Below are 21,489 nucleotides of genomic sequence, written 5' to 3' on the forward strand. Positions count from 1 at the left end.
ATGTTTTTTTTAGAAACTTTAAGTAGCGTATTAATTTTGTAATGAACTATGACTTGCTCATTTGGTAAGATTGTATAAGAATTGAGAATATTTTGATAGTTTTCACCACTTGTGGGGTTTTTATGTCTATAAGAAAAAATACAACTTAAGAAATCCAAATTGCATGTCCAAACATAATTTCAAATCATGGTTTCAAACCATGTCCAAACGGCTCCTTAATCCCCAAAGCTTAGTGAACCCGGGGTTTGTGGACTTCGTAAATTGTTGCTCTATTTAGCATCAAGGCGCAAAGGCGCACAAATTTTCGTTCAATTCGTTCTCTCTCTAAGAGCACCACGCTTGACAATTAAGTATGGTTGACAGATTGATATATTAGTAGTTCAGAGGCCATCATAACTGAACCTTTTAGTAACTATGATTAAGAAATGAGGAATTTTAGTATAAAAAGATTAGCCACCTAAAAGATAAAACTACATCATCTCATCTAAATCAGAAATTTAAAATGATCTTTGAACTTGCTACGCATATCCTTTTAGCTATTTCCTTGACCTTGAGATGTTCTTGTTTGATCTGGTGCATGTTTGTCCAGGACGCTTTTCAAGAATGGCATCCTTATTAGACTAGTTTTAAAAGTACTTCAAATTTCCTTATTAAGAAAAACCCCCCCAATTTTTGGGCCAGGGTCAACAAAGTGGGTTGAAACCACGAGGATCAGGTTAAAACCCCACTTGGAGGAAAAAACACTAAGGATTTTTCTCTCTACCCAACCCTTTTAAAAGAGTTACCGGACTTGTTGGGGGGAGCAGTGGGTACACCGGGGGAATTAGTCGAGGTGCCCCAAGAAACCCGGGGACACCAATTATAAAAAAGCATACACCATTGGGTTTCTACCTCCTCATTACACTCTTCTCATTTCTTTGTATGCCCTGGGGAAGTTTCTATATATTTTTGGGTAGCTACTAACAGGGATTTCTTTAATGAGGTATAGAATATATCAATGTAAACGGAAATTCCTACATACAGATGCATACAAAGTAAAGGATCTCAGAGTCTCTACAAAGAGCAACCAATCCATGTGTTCCCTAATTACTAGCAAGCTTTCAGCAAGAGCCAATTCAGATAATGAAGAAAAAAGTGATTCTCATTCATTCTAAATATTTGAGGAAGGCATAATGAGACTTTCTTCCCCAAGTACTTTATGGATATAAACATGTACAGAAAATTCATAGATACGGAACTGAGGCAACCTAGGCTGCTGAAAGGGCACGGTTGGTTAGAACAAGAAACACGAACCAAGATTGAGTCAAGGAACTTACGCTATGTCCCCAGCAGTTGATGGAGAACCATACTCGTCAAAAAGACGCATGAGATCCCCAAATTGCCCGTGCAAGTCACCAAATATCTTAATAGGAGCTCTTAGCTGTAAAACACTAGGTTCACTGGAAAATATTCTTTCTGCACTATCACAAAGATCAGCTATCTCATTGCAATCCAAGAAAAATTGCCGTCTCACAGGGGGCTTCCAACCTCGAGGTTTCAAAAGATGGGCAATCACCTGAAACAGTAAGGAAAAATTAAGATAATATAACCAAAAGCAGGTGTCTTTTATAATACAAGGTGTATCAGCCAAAGCTAACAGAAACTCATTCTAACAATTGTGTTCTTTTCCGAGGAAGTTAACAGTATAAAAAAGTGGAGTATTTTCTTCTTCCATGTGTATTGAGAATAGTTAACTCCACGTGCGAGATTGCTCACATGGCGGGATAAATAAGAAGGGTGTTGTGAAAAGTGAAAAGCTTTAAAAAGCGCTAAAGGTCTATTGGGGCCTTAAGCACAAAGGGCAGTTAAAGTGGGTTTTACTTGAAAAAAGGCACGATGAAAAGAAAAAATAAATACGTCTATAACAAAAAAAAAGTAATAAATTTATTCATATGTTTTCTGTGACAATTGATATATCTTCTTGCCGATTATATTTATTGTTTAGTACCGCTTGATTCAAGGTAGAACTCATGGGAGGCGCACGCCTTAGCGCCTTGTCTACATTGAAGCATAGCTTAAGCGAGGGCAAGCGCCCTCCTTGAGCTTTTCTGACCTTCAAGGCTTAATGCGCACTGGATGGACCTTTGACAACACACTGTGAAACTAGCCAAATCACATTGTGGCATGGAACTGGGGTGATGGAAACTAGAAAGTGCACAAATTTGCCGTTCACCCGGTAGAAGTGTCAAGCTAATGCCATAATTCTCTTTACTAACCAAAATTAGTTGAAGGACATAAGCTAAGTCATCATACCTTTTTGGGAACACTGTTGACGGACATTTGTCTATCTAGAAGTTTTCTTGCTGCTGTCGCATTTTCTGGGGTTCCATAACTTACCCGCCTGCCTTCATTTTCAAATTGATCAATTGAAAGTTGTCGCACCATGCCACCTAGGGCACCCCCAGTCTCTGCAGCTACGACCACCTACAGTTGCATTAAATACATTTATTTAATCAGTTATATACAAATTCAATCTGATATGAAAACATATTATTAGGCATAGGACTAACAGCACGGTGATGCAGCCTGACTCCAGTTGGGGTAGAAATATTTGAATCAGGCTTGATCAAGGTAGATTGCTCTTCACCACTCGGTGTTGCCTCCGCTCCCCGATCCCTATCTGGAAGTTCAACTTCTCCATTACCTTGTTGTCGTGCTTTGGCAGCTGCTAGTGCAGCAGTAATGGCCTCTGCTTCTGCTGCAGAGGCCTCCACTAGGTATTCAACACCTTTGCCAAGTTTCCTGCAAACAAAACCATGAGAAACGGAATTCAAACATAAAGAAGCAATATATGAAAAACAGCAGATATTGTCATTCTTATGCAATTGCAAACTCACCGACTTCCTTGAAGCACAGCATTTTCAGTGCTTATATCAGTAAACATATCACCATTTACAGGGGGGGCAACAGGACTTCCCAATATAACTGAACCATCATTAACTTCGTCTGGAACTGTTTGCCTTGTTCTTTCATCACCAAATCCATACCTACCGGTTATCCTCCCGTCTTGTATATTAGATGCTGCAGCTGCAGCGGCTGCATGTGAAGCTGCACTAGTTGTTTCAGCAGCAGCCAAGTCTTCAGCGACAAGCAAGTCATCTAGCAGTACCCCTGAGGCAAAAACACCAACTCAGACTGTCTTAGTATTACGAAAATATCACCTGCCTACATAGAGTTTTCCAAACATCAGCCATTTCTTAACACCAGAAGAGCAAGATTGCAGCATAAACAAGGAAATTATCTGAATAACTGCTCCTAGGGACATAATTCATTAAAATACTTCGTTAAGCAAGTATATTTGATAATAATAGGTTTATATACATAGACGCCAATCCTATTCGAAAAACTGTGTTCCTCAGGCTCTTCAAAATCCTTGCCACACCCCTGTCGACGTGACATGGATGTGGGTGTGGGTGTGGAATCCACACCAGATTTGGTCAACGTACCTTGGGTGCTTTGACTACATCTATGACCGATTTTATTCATTACAGTCCAACAGCTTTAAGTAATCGAGATATATACTGAGTATAGTATACATTTATTGGCCGTATCCCTGCACCCGTATCCGCACTCGAATCCATACCCCGAATTATAAAATTCATGTGATGAACCCGACCTTTAGATCCGCACCATATCGGATACGCGCACCCGAGTCCGAGCAACTTAGTCGAAAATATAACTAGATGCCATCACGGCACTTGAAAAGACATAAGAGCTAGGAGATTTGCCAAGATTCACACATTTGGCAGCATTTTGGTACCTATAGTTTGGAAAATCAATAATTACAGAATTTCGACTGAGAACTAACCATCTTAACCTGAGATCAGCTAATTTTTTGCTTCAGCTTCAACAATTACATATCCAATATTTTAGCACTTCATTTGGAATAAGTTCACTAAAAGTTTTGAAGGCATGAATTCATAATAATACTTTCATATAAGTTGATGTCATTACAGTACTTGGAAAGAGGTTAGAGCTAGGAGATTTAACTAAGATTAGGAATCTGGCAGTATTTTGGTATCTATAGTTTGGAAAGCCAATAGTTTCATGATTTGGACAGAAAATTGTAACAACCCAACAAAAAACTTTCATCTGAGATCAGCTAATTATTATTTTAATAATTGATCAGTTTCTATTACATCTCCAACACCTTTATTTGGAGTAAGTTCAATAAAAAATTCAAAGGCACATGTTCTACCGAGGAATAAGAGAAAAGTTTGATCTCATTCTCATCATCGAAGTGCACGTTATTGGTAAAATTTTCTGCCTTTTTCTTATGACAGGGGTGTCGGGGCAAGCTTGCGCACACCTCGGCTATTCCACCGGGAGACTGCTACCTCCTACCAACAGTACCACGTAACTCTGCACACCAAGGCAGATGAGAATAGATTTTGCTAGAGAAGCCTTCAATAGCTTGCATATCGAGCAATCAGTTATCTATATAACCTAATTCTGATTTGAAAAGGTGTTCTGATGTGAACAAAGGAGGTGCTCTTAATTGCAGCTCAATCTACTACGTAGGCCCGCCTTTTCGAACCATTTGCAGTAGCACAGCTATAAACATACCTTGGCATCATTTTATTCACATGGAATAAATAACTGGCAAAGTAGAAAACATAGTATGTCCTATCAGCATTTTAGAGGCATGTCGTTCGCTAGAACAGATAAGAGTCCATCTCATTCCTCTCGAACAACAAGAAGACTCTTTTTGGCCTACAGCACTAATTTAGAGTCCTTCAATGGGGAGAGCTAACTACTAGGTGCAAACAAAGAGCATTCATGGTAGTTGCAACACAACCAGGCAAAGTTGGCCAACCAGGGCCAGACCTTTTACATAGACAAGAGACATGCCTTCTTAATATTTCAGAACTTAAAAGACAGACAAATTAAAACATTAGTTTCAGCTGCAGACAAATAAATGAGTAAAGCTTTTCTAATCCATTAGCCAGCCGCACAATTCTATGTGGTATGAATTCTGAGTTTGAACCTCATTGCTACCCATCCTCAAAGACAATTTCAGAGTGCTTAGCTGAAGAAAAAGAATCAGGGCCCAGGGGCCCAGCCAGCACGTACGGGAGCGTATTGCAAACCAATATAAAAGTAAGTAAAAATTGTCCTCTCAACAGCTTAAGCTTTAGACGAGGTGGACACATGTTTCATTAGTTTCAGTATTCAATATCAGCATTTAGTATTAGTTATATCAGCATCACTAAGACTTGCAGTCTAGGCACGACGACAAAATACACAATGAACCTATGAAAGACAAAGAACCCACCTATTAGAAAACCGTAAAAAGAGTGTCCCTCATGGATAACTAGTTAATCTCGCCAGAATGTGTATCTGTTCATCAATAAGGTTTGTAATTATTATAAGGTATATAATTATTATAATTATTTAATTACCTCAGCCAGCTAATCAATTGGTATAGTGCAAAGTAGACCCTTTTTATTGGTGAAACATAAGAAAAGTAGACAATTACCTTACAAATGGTATCCATAATCAGTGGTACTAGGAATAGATTTTAAAAAAAGCCATAATACATAGATAGACATCTTAACTTGGCGAACTGGCAAGTAAACACCCCAACTTTAAGAATGCACATCTAGACACCTCAACTTGATTTAGGTTGGCCCAGAACACCCCAACTTTGAGAATGCACATCTAGACACGGCCAAATTAAGTTGTCTAGATGTGCATTCTCAAAGTTGGGGTGTTTACTTGCCAGTTGAGGCCAAGTAAAGGTGTCTGTCTATGCACCGGGCAAGAAATACAGAAGAGACGTTGCTAACGCATTCCGGAAACTTCCATTTTTCCTATCTATCTTATACTTTACAAGTCTAACTAAGATCAGGATTTAGCTGGGCTGGCTGCTTGTAAACACATACACCAAACAGCACATCCTCAACAGCCCCAGGGATGAAGAGAGAGTATTGAATTTAATATGTCTTCAGTTATTTTTTTTCCTTAATAAGGTCTTCAGATCATACTCCAATCCAAAAGTGAAAATAGTATGTCTTCAGTTATCTTTTTTTATTAATAAGTAAGGTCTTCAGATCATACTCCAATCCAAAAGTGAAAATAGTTGTCATCTGAATATCAAATTAGAAAGCAATCAAGATGTCTATCTTCTAGCATTACCTCCACGCAAACCACCATAGATAAATACCAAGTCACCAACAGCAGCAGCTGCATGCCTACAACGCCTGGTCAATTCAACTGCAGCATCTCCCCCAGCTGCATCTGCACTATATCTTCCTGTCCTAGGACTGGTGACAACAGATTTTGTGTCACACCACACTCCTGCAGCAGTATCAAGAACTGCCACCAGACAAAAGTTAAAAGAAAGAAAGAAAAATGCATGGTTATTAGGGATTAACGTTAAAAAAAAACATGATAGCAATAGATTAAAAACTTCAAGCAAAATCAGTTGTCATAAGCAATTGACCAGAACAGCATAAAAAAATACCGGCTATACTGGAAGAGTCCTCTACCATGCGTCCACCACCAAGAGCCCCTCCAGAAACATGGAGCCGAGCATTAACAAAAACCTAAAATACCATAATACAACTGATAAATACCTTACAATTTGTGAGGATTAATTGCGTCATCAGAACCACTTACTGCGGCATGCTGATATCTTGGAGATGGTGACACACCAGGAGCAATGGCCCACTCCCAACGCCCATCTCTATGTTTAGCCAGTCCATATGCACTTGCTAGTGGCTGTGAATCACCAAGGAAAAAGAAATGATAAGCCAACCATCACACTAGAACACATATACTTAAATCAAGTCCCCAACATCCATGGCACAACTTAACTGCAAATCAGATCCAAAACCCTCATGAAGCTTCTTAATGTTTACATTTGTTTAACAGAACTCAAAGTTAGAAGGCAAGACGAAGGAGCACAAGGGATCAACGAAGATCAGACAGAAAACCAAGACAGGAAACTAAAACATGAGGAAGTAAGGCCATTCATAATTCTTGCTAACCTACAAGGCTACAACAGAAAAATAAAAGGCCCCCCTCTAACAGCTTAAACTTTGGACTGTGTAATTACACAACTGAACATGTTACTAGAGCATGCAAGAGGTCCTGGTTTCAGGTCTAACTTCCAATTATTAACAGAAATACTTTTCAAGTGTTTGACCCAAGAAAAAAATCAGACCTACACGTGAGTCGGATTAAGGAAAAAAATTAACACATGCAATATCTCGTCCATATAAATGAAAACGGAGAGTAATCGAAAACTGGGGAGTGTGAATAACTCCACTTAAGTATTTATCCATGAAGTTGACTGGCAACAGCTTACAAACTTATTTAGTGGCATAGATAGGAATCATGTACCATCAAGGATACAGGCTACATGTGTGCGCGAAGGTTAAAAGAAAAATTCTGTGAGAAATCATGAATATAGAAGAGGCAGCGGATGTGGTGGAATTGAAGCATAGAGAAATTTTATTCCTCTTCAAGTAAAAAGGTAAACTTCATGGTAACATAGCCTTCTAAGTCCAAAGTGAGTGGTGTTTATAAGACATTAAGGAACAATTATCACATAAGAAACAATTTTTTTTGTTTGCAAGAAAACATGATTCACTCACCACACTATTGGCATCCCTCCCTCCACAAAGCAGAAGAAGACCATCAGAGCGTGCACTTGCAGTTGCGTACCTAGCCAAGTAACACAAGCTCATAAGCATTTCCTCATATTTTTCATTGGTGAGTCCAGATCAGGATTGCAATAATTCATTTCAGCATCGATCTTATCGAAGGGAACTCATGACAATCCACAAAGAAAATGAAAACGAAAATGCAAAACTTTTTTTTTTTTTTTTTTTTTGATAAAGGTAGAAAATGCCTAACTTTTTTAACCAAACACTTAAAGGGATTCCCTCGCGGAATGGCCAACATATCTTGTAGTAAGTCACCAAACCCTACTGTTCATCAAAGCCAATCTTCCAAATAAGGAAGAATGCATCTTCCATTTCTTTTGAGAACATTTCGTGGCACTGAGGCAAGCATGATACAACAAGGCAGAAGCAACTCTAATATCATTCTTGTCAACTCCATCACCATATTGGAGTTAACAAAAGTCCTAGGTTTGAGTCTCACTGCCACGCATTATCAAAAAGAATTTTAACGTGCTTGGCCAATGAAAGAAAAAGAATTAGGCATGCACATGAGGGGTGTGTTGAGATATAATAAAATAAACAAAAGTGTGCTTTCTTCTTATCTATATATATTAAAAGCATGAAGCCCTTTAGCAAAATGTCGTTCGCCTTTTTTACCCTTTATAAAACAGATTTTATATTGGATAAAATTGTAAATTAATTACTATCCTAATATTTAGGACTTCCAAATCAACTAAAATTTTTGTTAGCCTTGTTTGAACTAAGCAAGAATTCCTTATATATAGAATTCTAAAACCAAATATTTTAAAGAGTTTACTTCCGTACGAACGAGAAGGGTAGCGGCTGCGGGTTCCCATGTCATCAAAAAAAAAGAAAAAAAAAACATCCCTATTTAGGACTGAAAAGTTTTAAAACTTGAACTTAATGAAGGGTTTTGTTGGTTCCTTCATTAACACAAATAGATTGATTACATGTCTTACAAGAATGGACCAAGTTTGTAATTAATATTTATATCCTTCCGTAACATGAATCCTCTGCCACAAATTGATTCCATGTATTCAACATTATTCAATCAAGCTTGTCATTTCAAATAATATATTAGTAACTATATTTAAGTGAGTTATTTTTTTTATTTTGGAGAAAATATTGGAGCCGGTATTTTTTGGTTTTACAAGAAAGTTTGAGGCTAAGGCTGTTCATTTATTTGCACAAGTACCATCGGTGTTGTTTCATTGTCTTAATACTGATGATTTTCTTCATGTCATGATATGATCTATCGTGTAGGAAAATCATTGATCTACTATGTTTTGTTATATAGTGTACATTTTTTATGATGATAGTATTCATCAGCTTGCGCGCATCTAGACTATTTTATTGGATATTTACTATCTCCACCCAGCATAGATATTGAGTAATTCTGACCATCAAAATTCAGGCAAATATATAAATAAAGAAATTATTTTGTTGTGTACACATAATTAACACATGCATAGAAAATTTGAGCGTAACTGAATTGAAAATCTCCACCTTCAAGTTAAGTTAAATATGTAGTTGAAGGGGAATAGTAAGCTAGAACGAAACATGGAACACATCGTTCAATAATATTTATGTAATAACGTACGCATTGAAATATGGGGTACACGCATAAAACGCGTGCTGAGACAATCTTTGCATCATTCACTCAAATAATCCGTATATGACATTTATGCACGAAATTGTGAATACATACTCTATAAGTAATTCCAAGGTGGCCAGTCGTTTGTGGAGAGCGGCTCTCAATTTGTTTAGAATGCAATGGGTGATGCCGCGCACAATGAAGGAGGAGGCTTTGCATAGTTGGAATCAGAGAAGAGGGAAGAAAAGATCAAGAAAATGGAGAGTCGTCCCTTTAGCAATTTATGTGGTTCATTTGGAATGAGAGAAACAGCAGGGCATTTGAGGGGTGGAGCAAGATTTTTTTTTTTTTTTTTTTTTTGGGCAAGGGAACCCACAGCAGCTACCCTTTGGGTGCGCACACGTAAGCCCCGCTCCTGTGTAATAGCCCGGAACCACACAGGAGAGATAACCTGCACTACGCAAGCCATGTGTGACGAGCTCGACCCACAAGGCAAATCCCCTGCTATCGTAGGCAGAGGCTTTCAAACCTGAGACCTCCATTATGGAAGCCCCATGCCCAACCAACGGAGCCACCCTTGCGGGTGGAGCAAGATTTTTAAGGTTGCAAAGTAGTGTTCTATCTCTAGATTTCTTTTGGTGTACTTATGAGGTCCCTATTTGTATAGAGGATTAGGTCTCTTTTGTTGAGAATCATATTTTGGTGTAAATTCTCTCCTTTTGGTATACATTTCCCCATTTGTTGATAAAAATATTTAACTTGTCAAAAAAAAAAAAAAAAACTACTTCCAACAAATTTATCATCCCATTATCAATCAACATTATGCTCTTTAACTCATCGTCAATATTTAAAGATACTTATGAAATGACACTTAACAATTGCATGTCATGTTCAAATAATCTAATTTATGAAAAGATGCAGAGATATATTAACACAATCTTATCATTTAATTTTTTTAAATCAAGTATATTCAGCTAGTTAATCACAAAAGAAAGAAAATAATTAGATAATTTTGGTAAGTGGGGACAAAGCAAGAAGTCACAAAAAACATCTAAGAACTCATTTGATGGATAAATTTAATCTTTTAATTGGTTAGCTAAATAGGATCAACACTCTCCATTTTTTAACGCAGCCCCGCAGTGAGCACAAAGCAAACTATAATTTCACCTTTTACTAAAGAATACCGTGTGCGCGCTGCAATCAGTGGCATACGCCAATTTTTGTAGGGGTTCTCTTGCATCATTACAAAAGAAGGAAAAAAAAAAACACTCCATTTTAGGACCTCACATTTTTTTCTTCATTCTTCTTTTTTAGAATTTTATAGTCAAGAGTACAGGGAACATCGGCAAAGCACGTACCCTAAGACTAGCTAAAAAAAAAAAAGTGTGCTCTCTCTTATAGCTTAAGCTTTTAGGTGAGATGTTCACACGCTTCAACATAATATCAATATGATAAGAAAAGGACCTTTGGCCTAATTCAACCTAAAAGCTAGCTCAAGAGGTGAGGATTGTCCAAATCACATAAAGAGACCAACAACACATCCCACAACCGAGGTGGAACAATTTTTTTTATCAAGAACCGATGTGGGACAATGTAACACCCAATTGAACAACTTATCATTTTTTTTGAGAAAGTTGAACCTATCAATTTGTAGTTTGGCGCTGGACAGTTACAAACCAGCTAAACCCACCTCAACTGCACTGCCCTTTAACTTCATGTAACTACGCAGCATCATTATATGTATTGATCCCAATCAGCACATACATACACTGTTCTACAACTAAAACAAGAAGATAACCGACTTTTGCATATCAGCTCATTACAGGTGCAGTACTGGAACTACATAATACCACATTAAATTTCTCTTGCAATTTTGGAACTCCTTTCTAGCATGATGTAACATGATTCTCCATATTCGGAAGTGCATTCAATTCATTTATATTACATCAACAACCATCAAAAGTGTCTGGCCAGATAGTTAATAGATTAAAAGCCACTTATACACAAACTAGTCCATCGAAACTATAATTAGTCAGCAAGAACTTCTGTACACAATAGAAAAGAAACAAAACAGAAAAAAAAAAAAATGGAAACAACCAGATCACTAAGACAACAATCAGCCCATTGTAGGTGCAACAGTTAAACTACATCTCACCACACTAAATTTTCTTGCAATTTTGGAAGCCCAGCCTTCAGAATTGGACTCCATACTGTCCTAACGTTATGCAACAAATATTGACAAGAATGGGAAGTGCATTCAGTTCATTTATAGTACACTAACTACCAATGGCACAGCACTCAAGTGTAGATAGTTCATAGACTAGAAAAGAGAATACCATAAAGGAAATAGAGTAACATATTCTTAAAACACCAATCATATAGATGCACTTTGTAAGTTAAACCGTCAATGACGTTTGACACAATATGGTGCATATAATACATTTTCATATCACTTAATTATTTGTGGGAATAAGTCACAGTTTCGAATAGACATGTAATTAATATTGAGATTTTCCACCATATAAAGCACAATAGAATAGAAATCATGAAATTCTCACAAGAGGCAACAAGTGAATTAAAATGCAGTCCTAAAAAGTGTGTGTAAGCAAGAGAGAGAAATCGCATGAAATTTACATGCAAGGAGGAGGACCTTCACCCTCTGGTTCCAATTTTCGCCATTCATATGGCTTTGCAGCAGTGTCCAAAGCCCAAACATCTGCTAGAGGTCGTTTTCCTGAAAACAACGGACCCCGTTATGATTTTCTGACCAATATCATTGCTTACAAATGAGGAGGCCTCTTCACTAGACTAACCGTCATTTCCACCAATTGCCATGAGATATCTTTGCCCTACCAAAGCCATGACATGTCCATAACGAGGTCCTGGACCAGGTCCTTGAACCACAACCCTAAAATGATAAAAATTATTTCAGTAGCTGTAATGCAAGTTTGTCAGCACTTAAATACGTTTTCACAAGTCAACAGCATACAAGTTCAATGACAACGACAGTTATTTCAAGTGCTAACCTGTGCCATCGTGGTCGTTGTTGTTGTGTAAGGTCCAGAACATGAAGATCCTCAGCTGACAAACCGGCTGGACCAATTCCACCCTGGGATGAATCAGAATAGGCATCTTAAACTTGAAGGGCCAGATGATCAAGCACAATTAAACCAACAAGCTATCAGTTAATACAAACCTGAATGACAACCATAGTTCCAACAGCTGTAGCAACATGAGCAGCCCTCGGCGTCGGTGGCTCTCCAATTGGAGTTATCCTATAATTTCATCAAGAAAAAGAACCACATTTCAACCTTTCTATGGAAAGCACAAAAGTGAATGTAGCAGATCACGGACTCACAATCAACACTTACCTCGACCATTTATTTGTCAAAACATCATAAGAGTGCACATCAGCAGTAGCCCCTGCTAAGCCTGAAATCAGATGGAAAGCTAATTGTTACTATAACTTCAAAATGTGCCTATTTCAGTTGTACTATCAATAAAGGCATGCTTCTCTACTTAAGAGGATTAAATGGACCCCCTCTATCAACTGATTATTCTAGATGAACCAGATTTCACGCTTTATCATGGTAAACAGAACTAGCTCCGGAGAAGCCTCCTCTTCTTGTGTTCCATGAAGGTTCTTAGAGATAATAGCCCTTCAGGGTGTTTGTGTTTGGTATGGCCGAAATGGTCTTGGGGATAAGTAGCGAAAATGTTCTTTGATGAAATCTTTTTCTATTCTTTGGTTACTTTGAATCACCAAAAACGATTTTTCCAATAAACTTCCGTCTCCTATGAACATAAATAATTTGTTTACAAATATCCCAGCTCTTACCCACATGACATGTTTCAGTCAACACTGAGACATCATAATCAACCTTTAATAATGAAAGATATTATCGAAACACTATAGTTACATAGTATCAACCTTTAATGATAAGATAGCCCCAAAACACTATCCTTAAACCTTATAATGTTTCATATACATTTATCCCGAGCCAAAAAACTGAAAAATGATCCAAAAAAGGATCTCCGGTTTCCTAAGGTAAAACATCGTCCATGGAAAACTCACTTATGTATACTACTGATATGTAAGAAACGTCCATATAATGCATCTACAGCCTCAAATTGGAAACACAGTAAGTTGTGATAACAGACTTAAATGAGCTTGCGCAACTTCTGAAATTTCGCTCACAATACACATGCCACGTGATAAAAGGAAGCCTTGATTAATCTCTAACATTTTAATAGAATACCATAAAACATATATATTTTCGTGTGGTATTCTCTGATTAAGCTGAATATGCAACTCAATACAAAACAAAAGAATTAGTAAGCAATTCAATCAAAGGGAAACACTGGAGACTCACTAAGCAGATAGAGACAATCAATCTTTATGTCCTACTTAACCTCCTAAAGCAAAGTGTTGAATAGTGTGACCACCTATCTAACGTCCCAATCAACTCAAAAAACCCAGCATTTAAAGCGCTCTCAAATTCAGTAAGGGGTCGTTTGGTAGCTGGTTAGAGTTATAACAAGTATTAGTAACACAGGGATTAGTTATGAGGGAATCTTTGTAATATTTTATCCAGCGATTAGTTATGCAGGGTTTAGTTATTCATGTTTTAGTTATTCCATCTTCTATCAATGATACAGATATTCCCTCATTACTTATGTTTGGTATGGCCGAAATGCTCTTCAGGGAAAGTAAGGAAAATGTTCATTGATGAACTCATTTTCTATTCTTTGGTTACTTTGAATCGTAAAAAATGATTTCTATAAACTTCCTTTTTTTTTTTTTTTTTTTTTTTTTTTTTAAATATCCCAACTCTAACCCGTATCACTTGTTTCAGTCAATAAGAGATCGTCATCAACCTTTAATAGTCAAAGTATTATCGGAACATTATAGTTACATAGATCATCCTTTAATGAAAAGATAGCACCAAAACACTATCCTTAAACCTTATATGTTTCATGTACAATTATTCCGAGCCAAAAACTGAAAAATGATCCAGAAAGCATTTCCAATTTCCTAAGGTAAAACATTGTCCGTGCAAAACTCACTTACGTATACTATTAATATGTAAGAAACGTGCACATAATGCATCTACAGCCTCAAATGGGAAACACAATAAGTTGTGATAACGGACATAAATGAGCTTGCGCAAATTCTGAAATTTGTCTCTCAAAGCAACAATACACATGCAACGTGATTAAAGGAAGCCCTGATTAATATTTAACTTTTTAATAGAATACCATAAAATATCTATATTTTTGTGTAGGGATTCTCTGATCAAGCTGAATATGCATGCAGTTCAATACAAAACAAAAGAACTAGCAAGCAATTCAATCAACGAGAAACACTGGAGAGTGACTAAGCAGACAGAGACAATCTGTCTTTACGTCCTACTTAACCCCCCTAAGACAAAGAAAATTGTGTGACCACCTCATCTAAAAATCCCAATCAACTCAAAAATCCAGCATTTAAAGCGCTGAGGGAATCTATGTACTCCCTCCGTCCCAAAATAACTTTCAGTTTAGCAAAATAAAAAGTTATCCCAAAATAAGTGTCACTTTAAGAATTCAAGACAAAATATAATAATTGTTTCCAACTATACCCTTATATTAAAGAACTACTTCTTTTTAATAGTGTTCAGTTCTCAAGAAACATCTAATGGGGTAACTTAGTAAACTATACCTTGTATTTATTGTTTTTCATAATGGGCGTGAAATAAGCTAAAGCGAAACTTATTTTGGGACGAAGGGAGTATTATTTTATGCAGGGTTTAGTTATTCATGTAGTAGTTATTTCATCTTCTATCCTTCACAAAATGATACATATATTTCCTCATAACTTATATATGTATTAGTTATTTGCAAACCAAAGATTGTATTACGTGTGCTGAACTTTATACATAGCAAAAGAATGCTACCAAACATGATACTATTACTTATGCAGGATTTAGTACATGAATAACTTAGCTCCTAATCAGCTACCAAACGACCCCTAAAGTATCAAGAGAATTCAGTTATTCAATGAGGAAACGTACATATAATCCCAGCATAACTAATCTCGGCATAACAGCATTACCAATAAACCCTATCAGTACTATTCTTATACACTCTACCAAACGACCCCAAGGACAAAGAAAATGTTGAATGATGTGGCCACCTCATCTAAATGCCATAATCAACTCAAAAAACCAAGCATATAAAGCGCTCTATCCCAAGATTCAATGAGGATAACGTACGAATTCTAACACTTCCAGCTACATGAATAACTTAGCAAAAGAATGCTACCAAACATGGTATTAATTATGTCAGATTTAATACATGAATAACTTAGCTCCCAATCAGCTACCAAACGACCCCTAAAGTGAATGCTACCAAACATGGTATTACTTATGCAGGATTTAACACATGAATAACGTAGCTCCTACTCAGCTACCAAACGCCTCCTAAAGTGAAGGCTACCAAACATGGTATTACTTATGCAGGATTTAATCCATGAATAACTTAGATCCTAACCAGCTACCAAACGACCCCTAAAGTATCAAGAGAATCCATTATTCGATGCTAACAAATATGGTATTACTTATGCCACATAAATTGGGAGGGAGGGAGGGAGCATTAATTATGCGGGATTTAATATATGAATAACTTAGCTCCTAACCAGCTACCAAACGACCCCTAAAGTATCAATAGAATCCGCAAATATCGGAAAAACAACAATTATCGTTAACCAAGGACAACAATTCATAGCAAAGACAAGATACGCTTGGACAAAAAAAAAAAAAAACGCCCTTAAATATCAAAACAATCCAGTATTCAATGAGGGGAAACGTACGAATTCCACCTCATCTAATCTCAGCAAAAAAGCGTTACTAATAAACCCTATTGAGTACTATTCTTATACACTCTACTAAACGACCCCTAAGACAAAGAAAATGTCAACCCTCATCTAAAAGTCCCAATCAACTCAAAGAAACCAGCATATAAAGGGCTCTCAAATTCAATAACCTATCAAAACAATCCAGTAATTCAATAAGGAAACGTAAAACGTACGAATTCCAGCACTTCCAGGCGATGACGGAGCAGCAGCAGCAGAAGCAGCAGAATTCCCTTCAAGTGCAGTAGCACCACCAAATAAAATCAACCTAGGACCAATATAACCCACACTACCTTCCTCACCAACAGCAGGCACCGCCGTCAACGTGTGCCCACACCTCGGTCCTGGCCCATCTTCTTTCTTCTCCATAACACACTGCACCACCGTATACGTCGGTGCACACCTCGGCCCTCCACCACCAGCAGCCGCCGCCGGAGTAGTAGTAGTCGTACTACTACTACTACTCTGTGGTGGCTGCTGCTGCTGCTGCTGAGGTGGAGTTGTTGATTCGGATGATGATGACGTGTCCAATGTTGGACCGCTGTTTGGATCCTGATCGGATGAATCTAAATCCATATCTGAAAATTCAAAAACCTTCGAAGAAGAACCCTAAATTGTTAAAAATAATAATTTGCATAGTGAATCAACATCTTTTTTTTTTTTTTTTTTACAATTCGAGTCAATTGCAAATTATGAAACCCTAGTTTTTTTTTTTTTTACAATTCGAGTCAATTGCAAATTATGAAACCCTAGTTTTTTTTTTTTTACAATTCGAGTCAATTGCAAATTATGAAACCCTAGTTTTTTTTTTTTTTACAATTCGAGTCAATTGCAAATTATGAAACCCTAGTTTTTTTTTTTTTTTTCAAGATCCTTTCCGATTCAAATGCAGGAAATTACAATTGAAACCCTTTGGGAAAGGAAAGGAGAGAAAAAATTTGAGGTTTTTCTTCTCTCTCTCTTTTCTCTCTCTACAAATACATACACTTTCTCTCTCTATAAATCTCTTTTTGATTTTTATTTTTCCTCTTCTCTCTACTGTGTAGTATTGAAATATGCTTTCTCTCTCTCTCTCTCTAAAAGTTTCTATTTTTTTCTCTCTTTGTGTGAGAATCCGATGATTAATTGATGAAATAACGGCGGAGAGTACCTTATTGTGGGCGCTCTGGAAAAATATAACTGTTACGGCAGTCTGCTTCTTTGATTTGGGTCATTCCCACAAATGTCCTTTTTTCTAGTGGTCTTTAATTTTATATTTACGCTGTCATATTTTTAATTTACATTCGCATAACTAATTTTATTTTCTTTCAACAGTGTTTATTCACACGAACTATAATATTATACACTTAGGAGTCATTTGGTATGCGAATTAAATTATCTTGAGATTATAATTCCGGGACTAATAGATGGGATAAATAATCCAAGATTAATGGGATAAGGTGGGATATTTCATCCTTAAGATTGTGCTTCATTTTATACTCTATTTGATAGAAAGTATAAATTTATACCTTCTACGTATAAATTTATACGCCTACCAAATATGGTACAAATTAATACCAAAATTACTACTGGGATATCCTAGATTATACCATGTACCAAACGACCTCTTAATGTAGACAATGTATCAATCTCGTATAACAGTGTATAATAATGTATAAAAGGGCATTTCAGGTAATATTAGAAATATGGGCAATTTCATGTAAATATTTTCTCCAAATAGACATAGATTGTTATTTTTCCTTTAATTTTTGTCCCTCAAATTTATTGTCTGTAATTTTTTTTGCCCTTCAAAGACTTTTGACGCCGTATAACCTAGATTCTTCTAGGCAAAGTTTAAGTTTAGTTTCAACGTATGTATTATAACATTCCACAAGTTATGTCAGACAAGATAAAAAATTTAACACTCAACATAATCTGAAAAACGACATAAGTTTAGATTTCGCTCAGCAAAGGTTTACATTTAACTTCGTCATATATATCATAACATCCACACAAGTTATACCAAAAAAGGCAAACTTTCAACTCTCAACATAATATGAAAAATACTACACAGCTTATGCCGTATAACTTAATTCCTGCAGAACTTATGACGAGCGAGGCAAAAGTTAGATAAAAATAAAAATTACCGAACTTATGCCTTTCTATTAAATAAACGGAGGGACAAAAATTAAAGACCAGTACGTTTGAAAGGCAACAAAAACTTACCTTTGGTTTGCAAACAAGTGTATCAAAACTTGTTTCAATACCTCAAAATTACTTAAAGTTATCTACGTTTTGTCTAATTAATACTTAAATTTTGAAGTATTGGGATGTTGTTGTTACCTTTAACCTCAACATTTCATATTTAAAAATCTTTGTGATGTCAAGTGGATTGAAAGTAGCCTCACTATGTATGTAGTGTGTGAGAATAGAAAATAGACCAAAAAGATCATTTATGTAGCATTTTACATTGTCAAGGTCGGATCAATACATGTGAGGCGGATAATTGACTTATTGACCTCACATTGGTTTAATACTTGATCAATCATACATTGTCACGTGATATTTTTAAAGTCACGTCTAGTCAACTAGTCAATCATTAGTTTTAGGGGTATTTTCAAGCCGAAAGTCGAAGATAACGTTGAGTGCAGTTTTGGTCCCATAGGTGGAATGAGGATATTTTTTTTAGCCAAATTCAATAGGTTAAGGACATTTTTAAGCCTTTTCCATTTTAAAAATGACGAAATAGCGCAAATAGCAACGTCATGGGTAGAGGATCAAAGAATAAATGAAGAAGAAATTACTCCTTTCTTTTTCCTGATGCATTTCCTTTGTACTTTGTTGTTTGAATTTCCATGACTAATTCTTTTCCCGCCTTCATGTTTATATAATTTTATTTCTGATCTTCTTTTACGTCGTAATTTAAGACTTTAACTATTTCAATTTTGTATGATTTTTGCAATAGAGCGTCAATTAGAATATGTAATTGAGGTATTGTTTGACATGTTTGGATAATTTATTATTATTACAGATCACCTAACTTATAAAACTATATTCGAAGAAATGTTTAGCGATGGAAGCGGGGAATGATGCAATTGAACTCCTTGAAGAATTTAAGAAAATCTTCCAAACAATTCCATTTAATGTAGAAAATTTAGTTATTGTAATAATGAACAACCCTAGTGGCCATGTTCATGACTCTGTCATATTAAATTTATATCTAGATTTAACGAAAATAATAATGAAATGATAACATATAGATTTTAATAGTGTTTCATTACATACAGGAGTCTCATTCTTTTCTTGAAAAGAAAAGCAACGAAAAATGTCAGACACAATATTATTAAAAGCAAAACATCAAGAACTACCAAATTCAAAACAAGTCTGCAGCTATTGAACAAATTAAATTGAAAAATTTACTTATCATAGCTACCTCTAATACTTATTTAAATAATAACTACTTTATTCTTTATTTAATTCTCATAGCTTTATTTTTCCAAAATTGCATTCCATAACTGATCCAAAGAACTTTCAAAATGCATATACCTCTCTCTATTCTCCCTCACTACACATTTAAGATTTTTCATCTTCTCCAAACCCTAAAAAAAATTCTCTCTCCTCTTCTCTCCTTCCCCTCCCTACCGCCTCTCACCCCTCTCTTTCTCTCTCTTCGTTCCCTCTCCTCACCATTTGTTCAAGAATTTAAAAGAAAGAACAAGAAAGACATCACTGGTAACCCGAGAGCTCTTAGAAGATTGAGGACAGCTTGTGAAAGGGCGAAAAGAACTCTTTCCTCCACCGCAACAACAATTGAAATCGATTCAATATGTTGACTTCATACGACCATTACTAGTGCAGTTAAGGAGTTGAACATGGATCTTTTCGGGAAGTGTATGGAGCAGTTGAGAAATGTTTAGGGATGCTTAACAAAAATCTACACGATGTTGTTCTTGTTGGTGGATCTACTCTACTCGAATTCCCAGGTTCAATAGGCTTTCCTTCTTTAACGAAGCTTTGCAAAAGCATCAACCCGTCCTGAAGTTGTTGCCTATGGTGCCTACTGTCAAGTCACCATTCCCCGCCGCCCAAAGAGAGAATGGAGAGCTAAAACATGTTTTATTACGGTGTTAATAGTTCAATTTGAATTGTATTTATTTTTATTTCAATATATTCATCTTTTTTTGGTGTAAATATAGTGAATGTTTCAAATATAGAGCCTAATTTTACTCCACTTTATTTTCACGATTTTTGTATTTTGTTGTATTTCACAACTTAATGATGATTCCAGACAAATTTCAGAGTCTTGTGCATATTAGAAGGGATCGTGATCACCGTATCCATGGCCTTCCTGCAACAAGTTGTAACTAACAAATATGTTCAATACTTGAAATTCCACTATGAACACCACAAGTCCAATTTTCAGAGCCAATTCAAATTCTCCATTAACGTACCCCTTATGGCGCTATCAAAATCCCTAACCTCATATTTTTCACAAATTTTTCCAATGTCAGTTCCCAAATCTCAGAAGGTAGTGAAAGGGCAAATGTTAACACGCGAGCCTGCATCAATCAAAACTTTCAAACGAACTTATCCCTGCACTTTACAGTAGATCGTTCAATTCTTTGTTGTATCCCAATCCTTTAGGTGTCAGCTCATCATCATGAAAAGAGACTTTGTTGGCTTTCAGAACTTTCCCGACTATGGCTAAGAAATTCTCACTAGTGGTCTTGGCTGGCACATAAGCTTCACTTAGCACCTTCACCAAAGCGCTCGTGTGAGTTGCAGAAATCATCATAATGACAATAAGAAAATTTGGGTTGGTACTTTCTTTAGTTGTTCTACAACAGAATACTCCTTAGTCAGCATTTTTTTTCCAGAACTCCTTTACTTCAGCCTCTGTCACAACCCTCTTTTGGTTGATTTCTCTACTTTGTGCTCCTCGTGCTACCTCTTCAAGGGCATAACATCTTCAAATCTTCATTCCTGGTTATCCGCACATTCCTCTGGTTGCCGAACTTGATATTGCTACTCGAACTTCAACATCGCTACTTCTACTTCATGTGGTTGTCGAACACCGAAACGCTCTATTTTCGCCGACAAACCAACATAGACTGATAGAAACTATTTTTTTAGGGAACAACTGTTTCTACTATATATGATGCGGTGCACAGATGCTCATGTGACGCACACATAAGTTATTATTGTTTACTTTCTTTTCTTTTCATTTCAAGAACAAGGAATTCTTTTTAAACTTGTTCACCTTTTTCTCTTTTCTTTTTTCCCTCTCATTATTACATTTTCATTGACTCATACATCGCATTTTCACTAACCAT

General features: G+C 36.4%; 1 protein-coding gene, 1 long non-coding RNA gene and 1 other non-coding gene across 3 annotated transcripts in view; 2 read left to right on the top strand and 1 right to left on the bottom strand.

Annotated features, from left to right (window-relative positions):
- Window positions 1-21,489, top strand: part of LOC132032552 (uncharacterized) — a 78,898-nt gene that overhangs the window by 36,263 nt on the left and 21,146 nt on the right. The gene's annotated exons all lie outside the window — the stretch shown is intronic.
- LOC132032550 (serine/threonine-protein phosphatase BSL3-like) lies at window positions 1,279-17,452 on the bottom strand. Its single transcript, XM_059422184.1, has 15 exons — window positions 17,328-17,452; window positions 16,354-16,771; window positions 12,657-12,717; window positions 12,482-12,560; window positions 12,312-12,394; window positions 12,099-12,193; window positions 11,920-12,019; window positions 7,641-7,710; window positions 6,661-6,762; window positions 6,506-6,587; window positions 6,178-6,357; window positions 2,877-3,150; window positions 2,550-2,781; window positions 2,293-2,463; window positions 1,279-1,555 (listed from the first exon to the last, which is right to left on the bottom strand). Exons 2-15 carry the CDS (start codon window positions 16,751-16,753, stop codon window positions 1,313-1,315), a joined length of 2,172 nt encoding a protein of 723 aa, XP_059278167.1. The 5' UTR covers window positions 16,754-16,771; window positions 17,328-17,452; the 3' UTR covers window positions 1,279-1,312.
- Window positions 10,416-10,528, top strand: LOC132035620 (U5 spliceosomal RNA). The gene has a single exon (XR_009409350.1). It is a non-coding gene; the product is annotated as a U5 spliceosomal RNA (small nuclear RNA).

Source organism: Lycium ferocissimum, chromosome 10, assembly GCF_029784015.1.
Source record: "Lycium ferocissimum isolate CSIRO_LF1 chromosome 10, AGI_CSIRO_Lferr_CH_V1, whole genome shotgun sequence".
Lineage (NCBI taxonomy): Eukaryota > Viridiplantae > Streptophyta > Magnoliopsida > Solanales > Solanaceae > Lycium > Lycium ferocissimum.

Bases quoted from the DNA above. Each gene is read 5' to 3' on its own strand.
- LOC132032550 (XM_059422184.1), bottom strand. From the start codon at position 16,753: ATGGATTTAGATTCATCCGATCAGGATCCAAACAGCGGTCCAACATTG. The intron at 12,561-12,656 runs GTAAGTGTTGAT...ATGAAATTATAG, and splicing joins TTGACAAATAAATGGTCGAG to GATAACTCCAATTGGAGAGC. The intron at 12,194-12,311 runs GTTAGCACTTGA...TTATCATTTTAG, and splicing joins CAACGACCACGATGGCACAG to GGTTGTGGTTCAAGGACCTG.